Source organism: Gobio gobio (assembly GCF_949357685.1).
Source record: "Gobio gobio genome assembly, chromosome: 13".
NCBI classification, from domain to species: domain Eukaryota; kingdom Metazoa; phylum Chordata; class Actinopteri; order Cypriniformes; family Gobionidae; genus Gobio; species Gobio gobio.
The window spans coordinates 41,722,561-41,747,897 of NC_137106.1; the positions used below are offsets into that span (position 1 = coordinate 41,722,561).

The window sequence follows — 25,337 nt, forward strand, 5'->3', positions numbered from 1 at the left end:
TGAAGTGGAACCTATTCGTTGAGTGGTGCTCTTCCTGCCTGTAAGGCCCTTGAAGGTGTTCGGTTAGTGTTGTGCTTTCTTTCCTGCAAGATGGGCTGGAGCGAAGACCCATCCCTCCACCCTCAAAATGTACATCGCAGCAATAGCGACGTATCACGATGCAGTTGAAGGTAAGTCCATAGGGAAGCACAACCTAATCGTCAGGTTCCTCAGAGGTGCGAGGAGGCTAAACCCTCCTTGTCCAAACTCGGTACCCTCTTGGGACTTAACTCTGGTGCTAAGAGCATTTCAGAGCCCTCCCTTTGAGCCTTTGCAGTCAATAGAGTTAAAAATCCTGTCCATGAAGACAGTGCTCTTTACTGCATTGACCTCCATCAAGAGGGTAGGGGACCTGCATGCACTTTCGGTCAACGAATCGTGCCCAAGGTTCCCACCACTCCCTTTCGGAACCAGGTGGTGAACCTGCAAACGCTGCCTTCGGAGGAGGCAGACCCAGCCCTAGCTTTGCTCTGTCCCATCTGCGCTCTTCGCGCCTACGTGGACTGAACTAAAAACTTTAGGACCTCAGAGCAGCTCTTCGTCTGTTACGGAGGCCAGCAGAAGGGAAAGGCTGTCTCCGTAACAGAGGGTAGCCCACTGGATGCTATTGTCTTGGCCTACCAGTCCCAAGACGTGCCTTGCCCGTTCGTGTTGCGAGCACATTCAACTAGGAGTGTGGCTTCTTCCTGGGCGCTGGCTCAAGGCGCCTCGCTGACAGATATATGTAGAGCTGCGGGCTGGGCGACACCTAACACGTTCGCTAGGTTCTATAGCCTCCGTGCCGATATCTTCCCGCATCCTCGCCCCCAATGGCCAGTAGCGCTAAGTGCCCGTTCTAAGTGTCGGCTTGCAACGCCACTCCCACCCTCTGGGCCGGATACGTGCATTTATTGTCTCCAGTTGTGTTCCCCAGAAATGGCTAACCTGTCAAGCTCCTCCGCTACCCCTTGGTCTCAGACGTTGCGGCCGTCTGACACTAGGCCTGCACCCGTATGCATGTGGAACGTGTGTGTAGGTTGAGTATCCATATGTAGTGTTTCCTACGGCAACCCCATATGTGTATTCTTCCACGGTACCAGCTACCCTACTCGGCTAGCCCCGTGTCTTTCCCTTGACAGAGCCCGCTCTGTCTTCTCTGGCGGTGTTCTTTCCCCCCTGGGACCAGGTTGGATCCACCCTAGAGACTGCCATATGTAGCACTACCCTGTTATGTTAGTCCTTATGCCTAATCCGCCACCTCTCCTTCCATGTGGCTCCGCAGCATTCCATCTCCCCGAGACGGGCACGCTTTCCCAGCGTTATCCAATAGTCACACTGAGTGGGTCTTGCAGGAACAGCAGTGACTGACCTTCCCTGCCTGGAGACCTGACTTTCACTCCAACATAGGAGTTCCAGCGAGCTCATGCAGGGCACTGGAAGGGCCAACATCCCTAGCGTGTTGGTAGGGATCCCCAATGCGTCAATCATACATAACTGAGACGTTTCTGCTACTTCAACTGATTTACACAGACATGGCAGAACAAATATAAAACAAATGAAAAAGCAGCCTACTGTAAGCTTAATCTTAACCAAAATGTTGATTTAAGATCTGCTGCTGTCGAATGCGGATTTGACTGAAATTATGTCCCGCACGTGCGCTTCATGAAACACAATGCTAATATATTTATAAATTAAATTGCAGATTGAAAATCGCACTGACTAGTTAAGGTATAGTGATTTATATTTAACGTTGGTATATTGTGCAACCCCAGACTAAACTTTGATTGTTGTGTGTGTGTGTGTGTGTGTGTGTGTGTGTGTGTGTGTGTGTGTGTGTGTGTGTGTGTGTGTGTGTGTGTGTGTGTGTGTGTGTGTGTGTGTGTGTGTGTGTGTGTGTGTGTGTGTGTGTGTGTGTGTGTGTGTGTGTGTGTGTGTGTGTGTGTGTGTGTGTGTGTGTGTCATTCACCGAAACGTAAATTTAACTGCAGCCAAGTGACTTCGCGACCCACCTCTTCCCACTCTGCGACCCACAAATGGGTCACGACCCACAGTTTGAAAACCCCTGATATACACGACATAAAGTGTGTATCATATGCACTACATTCCATGACTTTGCACAATCATACTTTTGATACGCATTCTCATGTGATCGTGTTGACGTGACGCCTTGTTTAACACTGTCAAAGATACGAAACATTGAAAAATATTAGATACGGACTATAAATGCCATTTATGCCTTACACAGTACATTGCTAAAAATCATCCAATATCCTTTTTATGTTTTAGAATAAATATATCAAAATATCCATAAAAACAAAATTGTATAAAATACTTCTCAGATAAAGTTTTTAAAATAGATTTGATTCATACATTTTCAGGGTCATAGTATTTAAATTTTAATTTTATACAATTCAAATCAAATTCATGCAGTTTTGCTGGTAATATGAACATATCTTTTAGGATGTATAGGTTATTTTTAATGGAAACAAATAGGCCTACTTATTTATTGCAGTGTAAATACAATTGTCTAACTCACTGACAAAGTATTTTAAAAAGAAAACAAAAAATGTGTTGTCATAACATGAGATCTGCAGTTTAGTTTAAAGAGGAATTATTGGAATTAACCTACAGTGCATCCAGAAAGTATTCACAGCGCTTCACTTTTTCCATTATTTTCCTCAGTATTCTACAAAAAATACCCCATAATGACGTGAAAGAAGTTTGTTTGAAATCTTTGCAAATTTATTACAAATAAAAAACGGGGGGAAAAATCACATGTACATAAGAATTCACTTACATATCACAAGTGCATATCAGCATCAGCATTCCTTTCTGCTCTGATAATCAGGAATGGTGAGAGTAGAAGTGAGAAGTTTTTCATCTTCAAAAAAAATTGGGTCTTCAGCCGACAATGTTATTTTTATGTTATATTAAGTCAGTAGGTTGTCTTTTGTGGCTGTTCAAACACATTTGACCACATGAGCGTCTACACTATGAAAGCAATCCAGTCGAATACGTTTCCGGATACCTCTGGAAGTGGTTGAATGTGGACAAGCTTAAAACATTTTAGACCCTGTTTACACCTGTATTAGCGTTGTCCACTTGTGACTCGATCGACCATCACAAGTCAGAATTGTGGATCGGTAGCATTCAAATATTTGATCTAGTTCCTTTTGCTTGAAGATCAGATTCATCACGCCAGTATGGAGATGAAGAGATCAAGATGAGGACTTTTCTTGTGGTCTTTGCTGAAGATCTGTGCCAATGGCGTCGTGTTAATGAGGCCTTCACAGAGGATTTGCTTTGTTGACAGGATCTCTGCTGAAATTCAGGGCTGCATTGTGGTCATGTCTAGGTGCAGGTCCACCATCTGATCTGGATACGTACTGGATAGGCCTACTGCTGACACAGTAGCCTTGGACTAAACACAGAGACCAATATTAGCGTAGATGCCATTCTTCTTATGATGTAACAAGTATATTGGGTGTTATGGTAAGTGTTCCTTGTTCTGGTTGACCTAATTTATGCAGCCTAACAATCCTTTAACGCAGGGGTCTCAAACTCAATTTACCTGGGGGACGCTGGAGGTAAACTCTGGGTCAGGCTGGGCCGCATCAAGTATTCCACAAAAAAAAAGGAGCACAACTGATCCAATCTTCTCAATCTTTATTATTAACAGTTCTTCAACATGAATGTTTCTTCTGAACATTAACTGTTCCTCTGAATTTGAACTTTCCTTCTGAACATGAACGGTTCTTCAGAACGTAGGCTTCACTTGCCTACTCTATTTTTTAAAATATAGCCTATAGAAATTAAATCATTATGTAATAATGAAATAATGAATGATTTTAATTTTATTTAAAATAATAGACTAATTAAAAAGCAAGGCCGTAACCAGGTCAAACAGAACAGTGAACGAAATTCTAGGTCTAATTCTAGTTGGGAAATAATCTTTTTGGGACTATATTTGGCAATATTTGCAATTAGTCCCGAGATTCTTTAGCCTGGATGCCAGCCGAACTTAGCCCCGCCCACAACATTTTTACTCGGGCAGTTCGGTCTGGACTTGATCCATAGAGAAGTAATTATGCCCGAACAGAAACTGTTCGGACCAATGAAATTGTCAGGGCGGGCTTTAGACGATGATGGACAGATGATCAACATTAACGTAATCATCCACGTCATCAAAGGCGCTTGGGTAGAGTTTGTTCTAATCCTAAACGGAGAACTTGTTCGTATATGCATTCACCTTTACTATTTCTCTCAGAAATGACGATCATGTTGGTAAGTACTCTGTGTATCCTTAAATTCTTTTTTTACAACACCGGCAAAGATCGTTTACACTCATCTTTTTCTTCTAACGTTAGGCTACTTATTCCAGCGTGTGTGCAGGTACAGGGTTGCCAAGTTTTTACAACAAAACCCGCCCAATTGCTAACGTTCCTCAAAACTAGCCAAAAACAAGCCCAATAGCTTTCCAGGGGGGGTTCTCCGGGAAAAAAGGCATTTGGGGGGTAAAATATGTGTTATTTTGGCAGGGCTGGCAGCTAAAAATCGCATTCCTGGGTCTGTATATCACAAAATTTGGGTCGCTTCAACCCGCGGACATGGAAAAGGATATGGCAACACAGTGCAGTTGAGTTCTGTTGACATTTGACAACTAACGTTATGCGTCGCTCCGTTGCTCTGATTGGTTGTAGGTCTATCCAATTGAGGTCTTTCCTGGTTCGGTTGAAACACGCCCCATAATCACAGCCCAACGGAGCAGTATCAGACTAATTTTCTGACTAGAATTGAGTATGACGACGTCAGGCTAGAGATTCTTCGCATGAGTCAATAAATACAGATCCGCGGTTAACATTTGAATTCCCTAGTGGTCTGGTGGTTGAATTTTTGTAAACCTTGTCAAAGGTTCCGGGATCTAATCTGCTCTCATATAGTTTTTTTTTTCTTTTTTCTTCTTCATTAAAATCAAAGATGTTCATCAATGATTGTATATTAATAGCAGGGACACGTTTGAGTGCATTTTGTTGTACGTAACGACTCAGCAAAAAGGTACTTTTCAGAACGCGCGGGCCGCACTTACTCTAAACTTTGATGTCAAGTAGGGGGCCACAAAATATCATGAGACCCGCGGGCCGTGAGTTTGAGACTCATGCTTTAAAGCAGCACCAGGTAGGTTTTGCTCTCGGGGTCCCCCTACAGTTGGGAAACAGTATTGTCCTCTACTACTGTCGTAAACTCTGTCATTCTACATCAGGGGATGCATCGCATGTGCATTTGTTGACATGACAACCATGATAGCCCTGAACACTGCAGGAGGAGTTCACATGCAGGTGTTCTGCTTGCGTTGCATGTGAAATGTCTTCATCCCAGGTACAGTGGCATATGTTTCAGCATATCATATGAATATAATTTCATGGGTTTTATTTTTTTTCAAACGCCAAATGATCGTAATGCTCACTTTACAAGCCAGCGTCATTATAGTAGCCTAGTCTATTGGTTCCCGTTTTACAGAATCTATATGATACTTCAATTCATTGTTTGAGTGGTAGGTAATAACCATATATCGTCAATATTATAATATCAAGCTACCATAGATGAATCTGCAAATTTGAAAAATCGATTTGCATTATAGCTTGAGGCAAGACAAATAAACAAATATCACAGACATGTTAGGTATCCTAAAATATGATTTTGTACGTCTCATGTATTTACTTGCAAGAATGTAGCCCCTCCTCCTTCAGCTCACGCCAACGAGCAAACGCTAGCCCAATGTTGATACTCGTCCTGCCTTTAATCCGATCACTTTCTCGTTTCCTCTTTTTGCTTTCCTCCGACAAAACCTTTGCTTTCTTATTTTTCTGTGCTGCTTCGGCCATGACTATAACATTCAGCAAACAAATGATAGTTGGGCTCGCACGTCCGAATTTAAGGAAGTGGGGGTGGTGGTGGTGACGTATATGCCGTAAAGCGGTCGAATTTTGTAGTTCTTTTTGTTCTCGGGTTACTACCTGAAATCCGAAGTTTAAAAGTATGATTAAAAACGATACAGACCCCGTCAGGCTATGGCAGACGTGCCATTCAACCTATTGTAAGTCGATGTATCATCACAAGAGTCTTGAAAATATATTATATTTCATATAATATATTATATTATATATATTGAAAAGTTTCCTAGTGCTGCTTTAATTGAATTATAGAAATTTAATTGAATTATAGAAATGTCATAGTGGTATATGTATGCCAAGAACAATCCTAGGAAGACTGTTCCAGAGTGAGGGTGCTAAATAGGAAAACAATCTACTGCCTGCAGTTGATTTTGATATTCTAGGTATTATCAACTGACCAGAGTTTTGAGATCGCAATAGATGTGAATGACTATAATGCGTTAAGAGCTTGTTCAAGTTCTGAGGAGCTAAACCATTTATTGCTTTGTAAGTAATTAGCAATATTTTTAATTGTATGCAATGTTTAATAGGGAGCCGATGCAGTGTTGACAGATGGGATATGGTCATACATCCTGGTTCTAGTAAGAACTCTAGCTGCTGCATTTTGGACCATCTGGTACTGTATGGATATAAAGAGAGACATATCACCTGTAAGTCACTGTGGCCACTAGGAACATACTTCAACAATTGGAATGTGAAAATAACATTCATATTTTATGAATAAATGAGTACTGTATGTGTTTTGTTTTTTCGGACCATGCCAATGTTTTAACATAGTGGTTGGAATTTTCAGACGGTCCCTTAAATAAATGCTAACATACACTCAGGGCCCTATTTTAACGATCTGAAACGCAAGTGTCAAAGCGCGAAGCGCAAGTAACTTTGTGGGCGGGTCTCGGCGCTGTTGCTATTTTCCCGGCGGGATAAATGGCTCTTGCGCCCGGCGCAAATCTAAAATGGGTTGGTCTGAAGTAGCTTCATTATTCATAGGTGTGGTTTGGGCGTAACGTGAATAAACCAATCCGAGCGTCATCCAACATTCCCTTTAAAAGCAGGGCTGCGTTCAGCCCCGACAAAACGTTGCAAAACGTTTTTTAAACGGTAACGGTGCTGCGTTGAACACCCTGTTCTGTTGACGCAAGAGTTGTAACTATGGCAGCCGAGAAGGCCATTCTTTGTGTTCTTTTTGTGGAATTTTCGGAGCCTGATGAAATCGATATAAATACGTGTTTAATACTGCAAAATACATGCAATCACTGCCCTTGCCGTCCAGAATAAAAGACAACATCCCAATCCCATTTAATGAACCTTTTTCATCTCCTGGTAATCAATTCTAACTTAAATCATTTTATTTCTAGTTCTTACTTTTTTAATAGCTTGTATTTTCTTTCTCACTTTATGTCAAGCAATTACCATATATGAAATTTGGTATATAAATAAACTTGCCTTGCAATTAAGCTAAAGATATAAATAAATACATCATCATGTTGATTATATATATATATAAATATATAAATATATATATATATATATATATATATATATATATATATATATATATATATATATATATATATATATATATATATATACATATACATATATATATATATTAAACTCTTACGACAATCATGTCTTCTAATACCAGCGGACACATTAAACAACTTTACTTCCATTGTGTGAGCTGTCTCTTTAATACTGCGTGGTTTATATACATTTTGCCGCTGATTGGGCTGTCATTTTTGACACACCCACCAAACGAGATCAAACGCATCTCAAACCCGTTGCACACCGTTGCACACCGTTTCCAGGAAACATGACGTTCAACCGGAAACCGTAGCAAAACGTTGCGCACCGGTTTGAGCTTTGAACGTGCCCCTGGTGAGCAAGTTCCATTATGGATTGCTATTATTATGGCGTATTTACCAGGCGCACGCCAGGAGCGGTTCACAGCCGAGGAGACTGATGTTCTTGTAAGAGCAGTGAAAGACAGAGAAGTGAAGTTGTAATGTTGTACATTATGGTAAAGGTGATTTCACAGTCTTTTTTTTTCAGTCTTTCAGTTTTTTCAGTTTTTCAGTCGATTTTTTTTCCTGGTTCTTGACGGACAAACCAATTTGTCAGATGTCCTTATATACATATATGTCTTGCCACTATTGGGCAAACAGGTCTTATCCTTAATTATTACAATTAGCCTGAATCATTTGTAAGCTAGATTTATGCCTATTTTTTCACATCTTCGTGGCACACCACAATGATTTCCGTCATTTCATGTGTTCATATTTTTTTAGTGTAACAATTTATGATTTGCAAAAATAACTGTTGCATCTGTGTAGATTACATGAGCAAAGTGTATGCGCGTTGTGCACGCTATAGGCTACATTATGGTCAAGCATGCGCCCTTAAAATATAATGAACAACGCGCAACGCGCCACTGACTTTAGACTAGGTTTTTTCTGGTCAGTGGCGCAATTGTTTAATGGAACAGCAAAATAGCACCAGGGATTGTTTGCGCCGGAACATGCCTCCTTTTTTGCGCTGAACCGCCCAGGTAGCGCAAGTTCATTCACTAGTTTAGCGACGTGCTTCTGTGGAGGGAAAAGCGCGCTTTGCGCGGGTGCAAAATAGGGCCCTCAGTGTGTAATACTACCAAAAAAAATCAGGACATTTATCTCCATACCAAAATCTCAGATGGCCATATCTTTTATGAATCGTTAAAATATTGGTGTCCGCTGTGAGCCCAGAGACTAGTGAACACTGTAGTGAGTTTTTAAAAGCTGAGCCTAAATGTGTGATATGAATAAATAGTGTTCATAAATGGCTACTGATATAGTATTTTTTTTAGGTAGATCATCAGAAACAGGAATGGGTGTGTAGCATTGTAGAAGAAGAAGAAGAAGAAAATATACAAATACATATTTAAGAAATACTTTTAAATGTATCCAAAATTGCCAATTATTCTCTAAATTACAATAATGTAAAGAAAATAATAATTGTAAAACCATTTTATTTTGACATAGGCTATAAAGTATTTCAGTGTAATGCAGTATGTGCTTCCATAGGTTTCAGTTTGAATTGACATGTGGCTCCAGCACAAAACCACGGGCGGATGTTGCCTTTCACTTCAATCCCCGCTTCAGCAGCTCTCCGCAGATCGTGTGCAACTCTTTACAACACGAAAACTGGGGAAGAGAAGAAAATATGGACCTCATGCCTTTTAAACAAGGAGCATCCTTTGAGACCATTATCTTAGTACTTTGTGACGTTTTCAAAGTGAGTGTGAAACATTACATTACAGATAGAAACAAAGCTGGTTAATAGCCTTCAGCTTATCCGGTTTAAAGCATTAAACCCAGATATTAATTAGTATTCATAGTAGCTGTTGTAATAGAGGTATTTTCAGTGAGAGATTTTAGATTTGTTAAGTGACAGGAATTTGCCTTATTTACTTGTAGGTAGCAGTAAATGGTGTTCACATTTTGGAGTATGAACACAGAATTCCTCTTGAGATGGTCGACACATTTTCAGTCTCTGGAAAAGTAGAACTGCATGCCATTGGCTTTATCCCTGACTCAGTAAGTGGCAAACACTACTAATCAAAAATGTTGACACACCTACTCATTCTTTATTATTACTGTTATTTTTCAAATGTTAGTATAATAGTAGAGTCATCAACACTCAAGTAGGGGAATGACAGTGACCAATATTATTAAAACAAAACATAGTAGCCACCCTTTGCTTAGATTACAGTGCACACACTGTCCAACTTTGAGTTTTTTAAACCGTATTAAACAGTTAGTTTTCCATGTATGCATAAATCATATCATATTCAAAATGTATATTTGTATACAAAACAAATTTCAAGCTTTTAAGGACAAACAGATTATGAAAGATTATGAAAATAGTGAATTCAGTGTGTCCAAATTTCTGGTAGTCTGTGCTGTGGTATATGTTTCATATCAGATTAATCTTTTATGTTGTTGAAAAGGGTAAATAATGTGCATTTCAACTTTCCAATTACATATTTTCTCTTTTTGCACAGGCAATATTTTCAAAATCAGCTGACCAAGTAAGTTTAACATCCCTGCATCTGACATCAACAATTGATTTTGCATCATTAATTTTTTTCTGCACTTAGTTCATATTAACATGATTAAAAAACATGACTCACAACATAAACTGTCATTTTGCAGAGCATACCTTACAAGGGCAGTTTACTTAGAGGAGTCATTCCAGGGCAGCATATAACAATCAAAGGGCATATCAGCTTATTCCCTCACAGGTAGATACTAAACTTATTTTTTGTACAGTTTTTCCCTTTGACACCTTTAATTATCTTGTTTTGTCTTTTCTCAAGTTTCACTGTTAACCTGAGGTGCAGCCAATCAAACAACATCGCCCTGCACCTTAACTCGCACATCAAATCTGACATGCTTATCAGGAACTCTCTTCTCAGCCAATCATGGGGCCCAGAGGAACATGAACTGCCATACTTCCCCTTTTCAGCTGGAACCTACTTTGAGGTACCTCTGACCCATGCCACCTATGTTGACTTAAATGTGTGTATATATATATATATATATATATATATATATATATATATATATATACATGAGCAATATCACACAAGTAGCCTACGGCCGAATCACAGTTGTGCTGATATACAGCCATATAGGATGGCCTACTAGTGTGATAATGTGTTTATACAGCAGTTCGACAGCACAAGTGTGTAAATAAATAAGAAACAACAACAGAGTGTCTTTAAAATCCCTCTTTTGTCCTTCTGCCACAGATTCAAATATCAAGTTGACAGTTTGACAGTTGAGCCCAGGCCTCCATTACTAATTCTAAAACGTCACTTTAGAACTATTAATTAGTCGCTTCATTAAAGCTCATTGTATTATGTAGAGAGAGCGAGATCGACTAAATGAGTGCATTACCTGCATCTAGCTGATATTCTTTTGGTCAAGTCAAGTCACCTTCATTTAGCAATTTTTACAATACAGATTGTTTTAAAGCAGCTTTACTGTGATAATAGTAAACTGCTCGTGTCCGGTGTAGACACGGTGTAACTCTATATAACAACAAACTGCCAAAACGAGGGAGAAATGCTGAAGAACATTTAAAAGGTCTAATAATTTTTTCAATACATTTAAGAACACTCCAGTCTCTGAACAAACGAGATGCGTCAGTTTAACATAGAAAGAAGGCTACTTGGTTCATGTTTAGAGAAATAGAGTATATGACATATGTCCATAAAAACTTGAAACGCGCTCGCTCTGGTCAGATACCTTGACGATGCTTCGACTTTGCTTTTCAATCTGGAAGAACGAAATTGCTCAGAAAAACGTAAAAATAACCAATTTCCACTTGTTGGTAAAATGTATGAGTGTTTTTACTGTTTTCAGTGATGTACACCTATACATATCTGTTCGCATTTCAAAAAAAGTGTTTTGGGGTTTCATGACCATTAGGCCAATTTATACTTCTGCGTTGAGTGTACATCGTAGCTACGACGTTGGCTGTGTGCTGCACACATAGCCTACAACGTACCCTGACGTGCACCTCTCCCAAAATGTAACAACGCGTCAATTCTATGCGGACCGCAAGCACTGTGATCGGTCTGCCAGAACCCCTCCCTCAGGTCAATAAATAAATTTAAAAAATCTGCGATAGGAGTGTGTGTGTGTGTGTCCAAAAAATGGGATGATAGTTTCATCCTTACATCTGTTATATAACACAATATTTTGTAGTCCAGAGATTTCTTATGCTAGTGAATAAATACATAGATCCACTGTGAGTGTGTGTGAGCTCTTGGTGGTCTAGTGGTAGAATTTTTGTTAAGCATCCCAGAGGTTCTAATCCACCATTGTATAGTTTATTTATTTATTTTCTCATTAAAACCAAAGATGTTAATCAGTGATTGTATATCAAGAGCAGGGACACATTTGGGTGCATTTCGTTTAGTGATTTCAACGGAACTAATAAAGTCTCCGCAACAGCAATCGATCCAAACGCTTGTCTGTGTATGAGCCACAGATACTGAAAACAGCAGCCACGAGCACTCTGCATGATTTCAAAAATACATTCCAGCGCCAGATCGCCTCTTATATAACTCTACTAATCAACTAGAGATGCTTAATTTGTATTAGATACAACCGCCATCACTGCTGCTGCTACACCGACAATGTACACAACAAGCTGCTTCTTCTTTGGCTTTTGCCTTGATACTGTGGGTTACACCATAGACATGCCCGTGGACACTGCCTACTAGCGGTCTGCATGTATAATTGCACATTGGACAACAACGCAGAAAAATAAATGAAAACCGTGTTAAATATTTAGTTAAATGTAACTTGCGGCGCAGAGGATACGGAAGTAGCAGAAGTATAAATCAGCCTTAAGCAGTGGTTAAAGTGGGATTTGGCAGGTGGGGGAAAACCCCTTAAATTTTGTGTAGGTGCAACAGGGAAAAATGACTCCCCGTGGTACAACGCATTCCATATTGTGATATAGCAATACTTTTTGGGACAAGAGTGTCACTGTGGCACCAAGTATCACAATACTTACAGTATTTAGATATTTTAATGGTTTATTTTGGTCCATCTACATCTACGCTTATATGATGACGATACTATGTTAAAATTGCTGAGCACCACAATATGGAACACAACCTTGCTTTTCACAATGTAAATTCAAACATAAAAATGGGTTCAAAACTGAATAAAATTGAACACACCAAAATGGCTGAAGACACAACTACAACAGAAATAAATTACAATCTAGATAGACCTATTGCAGAGTCAATGTCAAAATGCAGAATTAAAAGTTTTGCTGTATAATAAATAGGGTTGGGTATCATTTGGGTTTTTAACGATACCGGTGCCAAACCAATACTTTTAATACGGTACCGGTGCCTGAACCTATACTTTAAAATAACAAATAAAAAAGAGCCACAAAACAACATTGGATGACATTTTAAAGAATGTTTATTAAAAAGAAAAATTATTTAAATGGAACAATTTATTAAAAGTTTAAAGTTTACGTAAATATATAAATATAAATGGATACAAAACACAATTTACTTAACAAATTCACAATAAAACCTAAGCCACCTAACCCAACTACAATAGGCCTAATTTAACATTTAAAGGGTTAGTTCACCCAAAAATGAAAATTCTGTCATTAATTACTTACCCTCATGTCGTTTGACACCCGTAAGACCTCCGTTCATCTTCGGAACAGAAATGAAGATATTTTAGTTGAAATCTGATGGCTCTGAAAGGCCTCCATTGGCACAATGGCACTTTACACTCTCAAGACCCTTAAAAGGTACTAAAGACGTCGTTACAAAGTCCATCTCACTACAGTGGTTCTAAAATAACTTTATGAATCGGCGAGAATAGTTTTTGTGCGCAAAAAACCCCTAAATAACGACTTATATATTGATGACGATTTCAAAACAAGGCATCATGAAGCTTCGAAGCATTATGAATCAGCGAGTCGAATGAAAAGAGCCAGAGCTACAGTTCGGATCTTCTTTTATCCTCTTCCCAGACTGATCTCATGAAATAGCGTATGTATGGCGCGCCAATTCGCTATGCCATTTTGGCGTGCTATCAAGACGCATAATCGCTTTTTAGCGTGTTTATCAATGCCGTTTCATTCTATCCCCCTACACTGCCCTTACCCCTAAACCTACCCATCACACACACACACACACACACACACACACACATACACACACCTGGGGCCCCTGCCCCTAAACCTACCCATCACACACACATACACACACACTGCCCCTGCCCCTAAACCTACCCATCACAAGAAACATTCAGCATTTTTACATTTACATTTAACATAATTTAGTATGTTTATAAATCCATTTACATTCACGCGGAATCACACGGCGTAGACATACACGCGGAATCACACGGCGTTGACATACACGCGGAATCACACGGCGTAGACACACACGCAGAGATTATGGTTCGTTTCGACGTACACATACACACGGAATGACACGGCGTAGACATACACGCGGATAGCTCAAAATGCGTACAGATAACACGCCATTTAGCTTTAGAAAGTGGCGTGTATGTTTACGCAAAGTCATGATGTCATGTTGCTCTTCCCTGATGTCACCAAACACAAATATGACTCTTTCAAAACTGACCAATCAGACCAAACCGTGAGACGTTTGAAAGTAACCAATCAGACGAAACTGCTCCCACTGTACCAAAGGTGAAATCCCAACTGGCCCTTCTGATGGCGTTAAGGGGGAGGGGGTTGAGACAATTTCAAATATCTTGGTCTAACAATAAAGCAGATGATTTTCCACCTTACAGAACCAATCAAGTTTAATCATGTGTGGTTTGAATTTAAACACAAGTAAAAACACAACATTTTTATTAAAGATTTATGATTTATGATCACGGTTCTCTATATAGATTGTCTCAGTTCCCTTTCGTTCAGTCACTACGACGTAACGTTAGTGACTAACGAATGGGGGTTTCGCTTAGAAGCCTATCAACTTCGAGTTTTGAGAAAACGCCCAATGGCGTGCCAATGCCATGGGCATGCGGAATTTGCATACGTAACTCCGCCTCACTGCGTGAGTATATAAGGAAGTACGAGGCAATATCGCATTATGTTTCTGCTTTCGGAGCCAAGAGTACCTACCTCTTCACTCCTACAGCCTTCTGAGACTCTGTCAGCTTCTTCGAGACGAGCAGCTTTCCAGTCGGTGTTGGTGTGACGGCGCGTTCCAGTGATCGCATACTTCCTGCCTGCTGATCTGTGCAGTGGTCTGCATCCAGCTGGTGTGTGTTTCCCTGGGCGCTTCGGCATCGACTGCAAAGTTTCCTCTCATAAAAGAGCTTGCACGTGACACGTCCTTTTCAGGATGTTTCGTCTGTGCACTTCTGGGTGCGGTAGATCGCTTTTTCTCAGTGCTTCGATCGAGACTCCGTGAATTCCGTGCTGATGCCGGAACGAGAGTCCCCTCCGTCACCCCCCAATCTGCGGTCTCCTCTGGAGGCGGCACTTTGGCTGGTGACCAGGGTGATCTGAGGGTGACGGTGTGGAACAAAGCTCCGACGCTAGTTCCTCCGCCCACACCCCCCTCTCATACACCTGACCCGGCCCGTGCTCAAGCGTCTACATCGGGGCCGGCTCCTGCTGTCCCGACTGTGGCGTTTGGCACGGCGGAGGATGAGGAGATGTCTATCGCCGCATCACAAGGTGGGCTGGAGTCATCTGAGGATGATGATTCGGCTGTGCTGCCACCCTCGGGTGCGCCAGCATTGCCCGAGTCGGACCGAGAATTGACAGCCATGCTGTCTCGGGCAGCCGCAGTGCTTGGACTGGAGTGGAACCCTCCGCCTCAGCCTGAGCGTTCGCGGTTGGACGATTGGTTTTTGGGGCGGCGCGCTCGGACACCCGTCCGACCGCTCCTCCAAATCCTTTCTTTCCCGAGGTACATGAAGAGATCGCGCGTTCCTGGAAGTCCCCGTTGTCTTCCCGTGAACGTTTGGCGAACTCTTCCGCCTTCACCTCCCTCGATGGAGCCGCGGCTCAAGGGTACACTGGGGTCCCCCCAGTCGAACGTTCTGTTGCGATGCAACTGTGTCCTCAGAGCGCTTCGTCCTGGCGTGGTGACCCTAAGCACCCCTCCAAAGCCTGTAGGTTTTCGTCATCCCTGGTGGCGAAGTCCTATAGAGCTGCGGGGCAGGCCGCCGCTTCTTTGCATACCATGGCAACTCTTCAGGCTTACCAAGCCAAGTTGCTGTGTGATATGCACGAGGGGGGGGCTGACCCAGGACTCAGCAATGAGTTGCGTGCCGCCACCGACCTCGCTCTCCGGGCGACGAAGGTGACCGCACGCTCCCTGGGTCAGGTGATGTCCACAAATGTGGTCCAGGAGCGACACCTATGGCTCACCCTGGCCGATATGCGTTCCCCCCAGTGAGCCTACTCGCACAGCTCCTGTGCAAGATCAGGGAGGACAAGGAGCAGGTCCTTTTGGTCTCCCCGTACTGGCACGGCCGGACCTGGTTCCCCGAACTCACTACTCCTTGCGACAGCCCCTCCCTGGCCTATTCCTCTGAGACCGTACCTCCTTACTCAGAGACGGGGCACCCTATGGCACCCGCGTCCCGACCTCTGGAGCCTCCACGTGTGGCTCCTAGACGGGGCGCGGCAGGTTTGAGTGGCCTACCACCTACGGTGGTCGCCACCATCACTTCCGCTAGGGCATAGGGCATGCCTATGCATTGAAGTGGAACCTCTTCGTCACCTGGTGCTCTTCCCGCCAAGAAGACCCCTGGAAATGCCCGATCGGGTCCGTGCTTGAATTTCTCCAAGAGGGGCTGGAGCGAAGGCTGTTTCCCTCCACCCTCAAGGTATATGTGGCCGCAATATCTGCCCACCACGATCTCTTGGAGAACAAGAAGGTAAGTCAGCACGACCTGGTCATCAGGTTCCTGAGGGGAGCAAGGAGACTCTCCTCTCGTACCCTCTTGGGACCTCGCAGTAGTGTTAAGTGCTCTGCAGAGACCCCCCTTTGAGCCTTTGCGGTCGGTTGATATTAAGTTCCTGTCTATGAAGACGGCTCTGCTGACCGCATTGGCCTCCGTTAAGAGGGTCGGGGACCTGTAGGCATTTTCGGTTGACGAAGCGTGCCTGGAGTTCGAGCCGGCCAACTCTCACGTGAACCTGAGACCCCGGCCTGGATATGTGCCCAAGGTTCCCACCACTCCGTTTAAGGACCAGGTGGTGAACCTGCAAGCGCTGCCTTTGGAGGAGGCAGACCCAGCCTTGGCATTGCTCTGTCCAGTACGCGCCCTCCGCGCCTACGTAGACATGACGCAGTGTTTCAGGACCTCAGACCAGCTCTTTGTCTGTTATGGTGGAGAGCGGAAGGGAAGTGCTCTCTCAAAGCAAAGGCTGTCTCACTGGATAGTGGACACCATTGTTTTGGCTTACCAGCAGCAAGGTCGCCCATGTCCCCTTGGTGTGAGGGCACACTCCACTAGGAGTGTGGCCTCCTCTTGGGCTTTAGCGCATGGCGCCTCGCTAGCAGACATCTGCAGAGCTGCAGGCTGGGCGACACCCAATACATTCGCCAGATTCTACAATCTCTGAGTGGAGCCAGTGTCCGACTATGTACTCGCCCCCCCGAGGGGCCGGTAATGGACCCGGCTCAGGTGTCTTCGCTTGCTCGCCATTCCACTCCACGGACTGGATACGTTCGATTTTTTCCTCAGGTAGCTCCCCGAGAGCCCTGAGCTCCTCCAGCACTGTCGACGCCGACATCAGTTCAGTCTGCCCTTTCGAGCCCAGACCCTCATGTCCGGCCAGGTGCCCCATGTGCATGGTTCCCCTCCGGCGACCCCCACATGTGTATTTCACCGTAAGCCTCCGTGAGCGGGTTTCTTCCCTTGGCGTGTCCCCGCCACCCCTAGGGTTAAAAATCCACCTTCGGCTGGTACCCTAGAGATCTTCCATATGCAGCCCCTACCGGCTCATATGTGTCTCTTAAGTCCTCCCCACGGGCAGGCATCTTGGCATTTCCCTCACTGGGATATGCTTCCCAGTGTACCTTGGTATTCCTGTGTTAAGTGGGAGTCCTTCGTCCGTCTTAGTCTTACGACAGGGTACTCACACTTACGCAGGGCGCTGGAAGACAGCTGAGTGGCGGGATTATATTGGGACCCCCATTCGTTAGTCACTAACGTTACGTCGTAGTGACTGAACGAAAGGGAACGTCTCGGTTACGGATGTAACCCTCGTTCCCTGAGGAGGGAACGGAGACGTAACGTCCCGTTGCCACTTCAGTTGTGCTACCTGGAACGCAGGAGTTCAGTCTTGGCTCCTCAAGCAGGTAACAATGCGATATTGCCTCGTACTTCCTTATATACTCACGCGGTGAGGCGGAGTTACGTATGCAAATTCCGCATGCCCCATGGCATTGGCACGCCATTGGGCGTTTTCTCTAAGCTCGAAGATGATAGGCTTCTAAGCGAAACCCCCATTCGTTAGTCACTAACGTTACGTCTCCGTTCCCTCCTCAGGGAACGAGGGTTACATCCGTAACCGAGACGTTATTTTATTTGTCTTCATAAGCAAGAATGGTATATTTGTAAAAATGGAGAACAATAAACTTATTTTTTGCTTCATTTTGTCAGATGATCATCCTATGTCAGCTTCATCAGTTTAAGATAGCAGTTAACGGATCCCACCTGCTGGATTACAAGCACAGAGTGCAGGACTTGGGCTCCATTGATCAGCTGGAGATTCTGGGTGACGTGGAACTGCAGAATGTTCAATTGTGGTGAGATGTCAAACAGCAGAATGATATTTCGATTTTTTTCTCACTTTTCTTTCGAGTGTTCCTCAGCAATTTACGATTTTAAATAGGGATGCACAATACTGATACCAATACAGAACCGCAAGCTTGAGTGCATTCCTTTTTCACTGAAATCACTGGAATGTTTGTAGTTTGGTCGGATATTCCAATAGCAAATAAAGTAAAGCAAGGCATATATTACTAACGTTAACTGAAGATAAAGAGAGAGTGCACTTCCGTTGCATGCTCTTGATTGCTGATCGTTCACTCAGCACATGTGTCATTTGGATTAAAACTAAATTGTATATGTAAATTAAACCTTTAACTGGGACCGGGTTTATGTTTAACAAGTGTTTCCCTACAGGACAATAAGTTTACTGTGCACAAACATCCGAAGTGCTTGCACAGTAAGCCGCATTTAGACAGTGCTTAAATACTGAATTGAATTCTCTTTCAAGTCTTCTTGCACTTGAACTGTATTCACACAATATTATGTAGAAATACCGCCTGACGAGTGATGTGTTAACAGTATTTTAACCGTGCATTCTGTCTTAAGGAACGGCACAGCTTAATAAACATGCTGCTGTTAAAGGTCCCGTTTTTCCTTTGTTTTTGAAGCTTTGATTGTGTTTACAGTGTGCAATATAACATGTGTTCATGTTTCGCGTGTAAAAAAACTGTATTTTTCACACAATTTACTTATCTGTATACCGCTGTTTTCACTGTCCTAAAAACGGCTTGATGATTTCCTTATTCTATGAAGTCCCTCCTTTAGAAATACGTAACGAGTTCTGATTGTGCCAGCAGTTCCCGTGTTGTGATTCGACAGCAGCTTAGCGCACGTTGCCCGGAAAGGTCACGCCTCTTACCATAACGGGGAGATGCATGCACTCAAAGTACAGCGTCCCTGAAGGCCAAACAAAAGTGATTTGACTCCGGGATGAAAATAACAGCGTCTGGACGACATGGAGACAAACACACTACAAACGCAACCGAACGCAACACTTCCTATTCTCCACACGGGAGAGCAACAAGATCACGCCCCCTTTTTTTGCGTATTCTTGTGGGCGGAGGTTAGTCAACAAACTGTTCTACTGACGTCATTAGCAGGGAGTACAGCGATGTAGTCCAAACCGGCCGTTCGCTGTAGGCTTTGAAAGGGAACTTCTGTTAAATAAAATATCTCGCTTGGCATTGAACTTTGAGCTTTATAATTTTACAGGTATTATTAATGCTCTTACAGCAACATTACACACTAACTAAAGTTTGAAAAATGGGATCACGAAGAACAGGACCTTTAATATTAATCAAACAACAAAGGACAAAAAAATCACTCACTGCTCTTGACTAAATGACTTTTGTAACTTTAATTAAAAAAAAATTATATTTAATTTACAATGAAGACTATGCAGTGTTATTTTATATTTTATTACTTAATTCAAATTGAATTCAAACCACTGGGTCAACCAGGCAAGTAGAAAAATCCTTAGCAATGAGCTCTGATGAAGCAGCTCTAAATATTCCTTGTGCTATTTAATGAAAGATAAAATATGATAGAGGGAGTGAAATGAAGAGTGAAAGTAACAGAAGTTTGTACAATACATTTTAACAGGCATAATTATGCATAAAATAAAAAATAGCAATATATATCTGCTAATGAAGGAAATATATATTTGCTAAACAAACTAAACCAGTTATTATGATTTATATTCTTTTGGTTTCCCTACCTAAAAAGTACAAATATAATGAAAATACAGGTATTGATATTGGCAAGTACTAAAAATGAAAGTATCGGTATCGGCCTAGTTCTGGAAAAAGTGGTATTGTGCATCACTATTTTTAAAGAACATATGGTTCTGTTATGAGGTGTTAAGTCTAAAACATATGTTCATCACAATGGACAATGTATGTTACAAATGGAAGAGGTTAACTATATTTTTACAATCAGCCATATAACATGAAGGGCTTGTTCACAACCCACTTTTTTTCTAATCCAATTTTGGATTAGAAAACAAGGAAGCAAGAAAGTACTAAACTAAATAACTACTAAAACTGAAAACAGAAATGTCCTAATTTATTTGTTTGATTCCTCTAGCAGTACTTGTTAGTAAAGAATACTGTGAGATGAATTCTAGGTTTACATAATTGAATTTCACTTGATTTTTCTTAGATTAGGTCAATTAACTTCAAATCTCAAATAATAGTAACATGTTTATCTATATAGGCATCTCTTGGTAATAATCATATTTCCCTATATATATGTGACAAGGAAATGTTTTGAAATATTGTTGTGTACAGTGGATCATGCTAATAATTTTCTCAGAACTAACTTTAAGTTTCTTAGCCTTTTTTTAATTGCTTACCCAGCTGGTTCCAAAGGGATTTTTAGTGGATATTCTAAATGAAGTCACGTTCATACAAGTGTAGTTCATATCAGTAGTGAAACATAACTTTGGTAAATGTATAATAATGAAAGTATCCAAATAGCCTACTTCCTGTTTTATTTTTATTTATCTATTGTTTTATAATTTATAACCTAACAAAATGTATTTTGTGAAATGTTTGTTTTGAGAAGTGTAATAAAAGGACATTCATGCATTAAATGTGGCTCAAATGCCACAAAATATTTATTGTATGATTATTCCCAGATTTTTGGCTGCACAAAGACTGTTATAGCTTTATGGAGTAACAACATTGTTATATTATCTCATTAAAAGATTACTACTATAAACAAAGGCTTATTGCACAAACTGTATTCCTATGTGAGATTGTTCCCATTCAGTCGGTCACGTTCGACGTACGTCGGACGTACCGACGAATTGGGATCACTTCAGGGAGCCCCTATCAGCTTCGAGATATAGAGAACAGGCCAATGGGCCATTGGCGTGCGAGATTTGCATCTCGCGCTCCGCCCCGCGCCGCGGGTATAAACAGGAAGCGAGAGCGAATGCACGCTGTCATTCACTTCAGAGCCGAACGGCGTTGATGAAGCAAGACTGCTTTTCTAAAAGAGAGCCTATCTGCAAGAGAGATGCTCCAGAGAACGAAAAGGACGCTCTGTGTTGGCGAAAAGGCACAATCAGCGCGACCGCATGTTCACCGCTGCATCAGCATAACAAACTGCTGTTCTCACAGCAACTGTCGGTTTGGTGAGGGCGTTTGTTTCAGTGAGTGCACCACAGGACTGCACTTACCACCTGTGTGTTGCCGCGGTCTTCCCCTGGGTGCTTCAGCACTGTTTAAAGAGCGTTTCCTCACAAAATTCCTCTTTTTCAAGACGTCATTCCACTCGTGCGTTTCTGGATGCGGTTGTTTCCTGTCCTGACGGCCACGATCCCTCTCGCATAAACATGTTGAGACTGTGTCGTGGGTGATCCATGTTCTCTCAGGGGAACGGGATCACGTCGACGCGCTGGTCATCTCACCTTCCGCGTGAGGGTTTGAGTGTTCAGCGCGCCGTGTGCCGTCTGGCTGCCGGGTGACAGCGCGGGTTGCCACGGCAAATCTGCGCACGTCACTCGGCGCCTCCGATGCGCGGTCGAGACTATGATGCCTCAAACGGGGTTGAGTCCCTTCGCTTATACCCCGATCTAGTCTCTTTTCTGGTGCACCAGAGGGGGGACTATTTTGGCTGATAAGCCTGGGTGGCCTGAGGATTACAGTGAGGCTTCCCCGCCGCGTACATCTCTGTGGGCCCCTCACTCCTCTATCGCATCGCAAGCATGTTGAGACTGTGTTCGTGGGTGGTCTATGCTCTCTCATGAGAGCATAGCCACGTCGGCGCGCTGTTCGTCTTGCCTTTTTCATAAGGGCTTGAGTGTTCAGCGCGCCGTGTGCCGTCTCACGGCCACGCCCACTGTCTCACGTGTCTGCTGGTAGCTTACAGATGGGATTGCTGGTCCTTGAAAGGGGACCCAGCGTTTCATTTGGGGCTCTAGCAGAGGACAGATGTCAATCGCTGCATCGGAGAGAGGGCTGTTATGTGTTGAAAATGAAGATGATGCTGAGATTCCCACCGTAATAGTGGGCGCTCGTGCTGAATCAGATTCAAACTTGACAGCCATGCTTTCCCGGATGGCTGAGGCATAGTGCAACGCGTAAATCGCCTTGCCTACCCCTTGCCTTTTTTCGGATGTGCATTGGAAGGCTTTGGCATTGTGGAACTATTGGTGCCAAAATATGGAACACCAATAGGGCCATAATCTGTATAAAGTTTTCCTCTCTCTCACTACCCTCATCGGTGGGGTGGCAGTGCCACTGGCAGGCCACCTCCGCCCTGCTTAGTGCACGAGGGTAGTTCTGAGCAGAGGTTGAGCTGCGCACAGCGCTGGCCCTTGGCTAGACGATGTCCACCCTGGTCCAGAAACACAATTGACCCGGATTTGGTCTGGAACTGTTCTTCCCCGGAGGAGGGCCGGGTGGAAAACCATTAGTAATTCTGTTCCGCCACTGATGTTAAAAACAGCCAGTGGTACCCAAAAAAAAAAAAAAAAAGAGCAGTTCCAATACCTCTGGGTCTCGGGAGTTCAGGAATGGCAGCGTGTGACGCTACAGAGCTTCGCCGCTTTCATTCCCCTCCCCACAAGAGGGCGAGAATGGCAGTGTGTGACGCTACAAAGCCTCGCCACTCTCATTCCCCTCTTCTCAGCGGTGCGTGGACAACAGTGCGTGACGCTATGCCTCGCCACTCTTGTTCCCCGCTGAGGAAGGAGGTGAGGCAGACCGTGCGCAACGCCACAAAGCCTTGCCACGCTCAGCCCCTCCTTCATTTGGGAGCGCGCTTGGCGGTGGTCGACGCTCCCATGCCTCGCCACCCTCAGATGCCTCTCCCTTCGCCAGCAGGGGGCGCCGGCTGTGGGAACGCACTCAAGCGGCCTCCCCACACTCGCACGCCCCCTCCACGGACGCAGGTAAGTGTTGCACAGCACACTCAGATCCCACTTCGGGCCGCTCCATGCCGTCCGAGTCGGATCCATGCATTCCGCGTCGCTGCCCCGCTGCGGGTACGTCTGTGGTTAATCCCCTTGCTTGGTGTCTGGAAGCCTGGCTAGAGCTTCCCAGCCCGTCTCGGGGCCGTACCATCAGACTCGGCTATGTGATTCAGTTCGCCAGGCGTCCCCCTAAGTTTGGGGGCGTTCACTTCCCAGTAGCGAAGGAGAACGCCCCCGTGCTCCGGGCGGAGATCGCAGTCCTACTGGCGAAGGACGCAATGGAGCCGGTCCCTCCAGCCGATATGAGGTCCGGGTTCTACAGCCCGTACTTCATTGTACCCAAGAAAGGCATTCATTTGGGTTATGGCCGGTCTTGGACCTGCGATTCTTGAACCGGTCCCTTCACAGGCTGCCGTTCAGAATGCTAATGCAGAAGCACATCTTCAGGTGCGTCCGTCCCCAAGATTGGTTTGCAGCGATCGACCTGAAGGACGCGTACTTTCATTCTCGTTTCCCCTCGACCGGCCCTTTCTGCGCTTCGCGTTCGAGGGACGGGCATGTCAGTACCGCGTCTTGCCCTTCGGCCTGTCCCTGTCGCCCGCGTCTTTACGAAGGTTGCGGAGGTGGCCATTGCCCCCATGAGAGAGCATGGTGTTCGCATTCTCAACTACCTCGACGACTGGCTGATCCTTGCCGAGTCGTAAGAGCAGTTGTGCGAACACAGGGACAAGGTGCTCAGTCACCTCAGCCAGTTGGGACTTCAGGTCAACTGGGAGAAGAGCAAACTCTGTCCCACACAGAGGATCTCTTTTCTCGGTATGGAGATAGACTCGGTCGCCATGACAGCGCGCCTCACCGAGGAGCGCGTCCAGTCAGTGTTGAACTGCTTGAATTCGTTCAAAGGCAGGACAGCGGTTCCACTGAAACATTTTCAGAGGCTCCTGGGGCATATGGCATCCGCAGCCGCAGTAACGCCGCTCGGATTGCTTCATATGAGACCGCTTCAACGCTGGCTACACGATCGAGTCCCGAGATGGGCGTGGCACAGCGGTTCCCTCCGTGTCCAAGTGACTCCGAGGTGCCGCCAAACCTTCGGCCCATGGTCGGACCCTTTGTTTCTACGGGCGGGAGTTCCCCTAGAACAAATGTCCAGGCACTCCGTTGTCTCCACGGATGCCTCATCCACGGGTTGGGGTGCCACGTACAACGGGCTTGCAGTTTCGGGTCTGTGGATGGGGCCTCAACTGCAATGGCATATCAATTGCCTCGAGTTGTTAGCAGTTCGTCTTGCACTCAGCCGCTTCAAAGTTCCGCTCAGAGGCAAGCACGTTCTGGTCCGTACGCACAACACTGCGACCGTTGCGTACGTCAAAAAACAGGGTGGTCTACGCTCTCGTCGCATATCACAACTCGCCCGCCATCTCCCCTTATGGAGTCAGAAGCATCTGAGGTCGCTTCGTGCCATTCACATTCCGGGCCTGCTCAATCGTGCAGCCGACGAGCTGTCACGTCAGCCGGTGGTTCCGGGAGAATGGCGACTCCATCCCCAGGCGGTCCAGCTAATCTGGAGTCGTTTTGGGGCCGCACAGGTAGACCTGTTTGCCTCCCCAGAGACGACCTACTGTCAGTGGTTTTATTCCTTGACCGAGGGAACCCTCTATCGCTATCACCGCTAATCATGAGCTAGTAGATGGAAAATCTCTAGGTAAGCACGATCTGGTCGACAGGTTCCTTAGGGGGGCGAGGAGGTTAAATCCGCCTCGTCCTCCCTCCATACCCTCTTGGGACTTAACTCTGGTGCTAACTGCACTGCAGAGAGAACCCTTTGAGCCTCTGCAGTCAGCTGAGTTGAAAATTCTGTAGTTAAAGACAATACTCCTGACTGCGTTGGCCTCCATCAAGAGGGTAGGGGACCTGCAGGCATTTTCGGTTGACGAATCGTGCCTGGAATTCGGGCCCGGTAACTCTCATGTGATCATGAGACCCCGGCCTGGATATGTGCCCAAGGTTCCCACTACTCCCTTCCGGGACCAAGTGGTGAGCCTGCAAGCGCTGCCTTCGGAGGAGGCAGACCCAGCCCTAGCTTTT

The 25,337-nt window shown here is 44.4% G+C and overlaps 1 protein-coding gene across 2 annotated transcripts in view; it reads left to right on the plus strand.

Moving 5' to 3' along the window:
• Window positions 1–25,337, plus strand: part of lgals8b (galectin 8b) — a 99,296-nt gene that overhangs the window by 64,341 nt on the left and 9,618 nt on the right. The window contains exons 3-9 of one of the 2 annotated variants that reach the window (XM_079832394.1): window positions 9,032–9,242; window positions 9,425–9,544; window positions 10,012–10,038; window positions 10,163–10,251; window positions 10,327–10,492; window positions 18,158–18,303; window positions 19,126–23,117. In XM_079832394.1, coding sequence (XP_079688520.1) covers window positions 9,032–9,242; window positions 9,425–9,544; window positions 10,012–10,038; window positions 10,163–10,251; window positions 10,327–10,492; window positions 18,158–18,303; window positions 19,126–19,192 — 826 coding nt within the window. In that variant the 3' untranslated portion in view covers window positions 19,193–23,117. Of the gene's footprint in view, window positions 1–9,031; window positions 9,243–9,424; window positions 9,545–10,011; window positions 10,039–10,162; window positions 10,252–10,326; window positions 10,493–18,157; window positions 18,304–19,125; window positions 23,118–25,337 lie in introns of those variants that run through there. The other variant, XR_013817711.1, reaches the window with a different exon arrangement.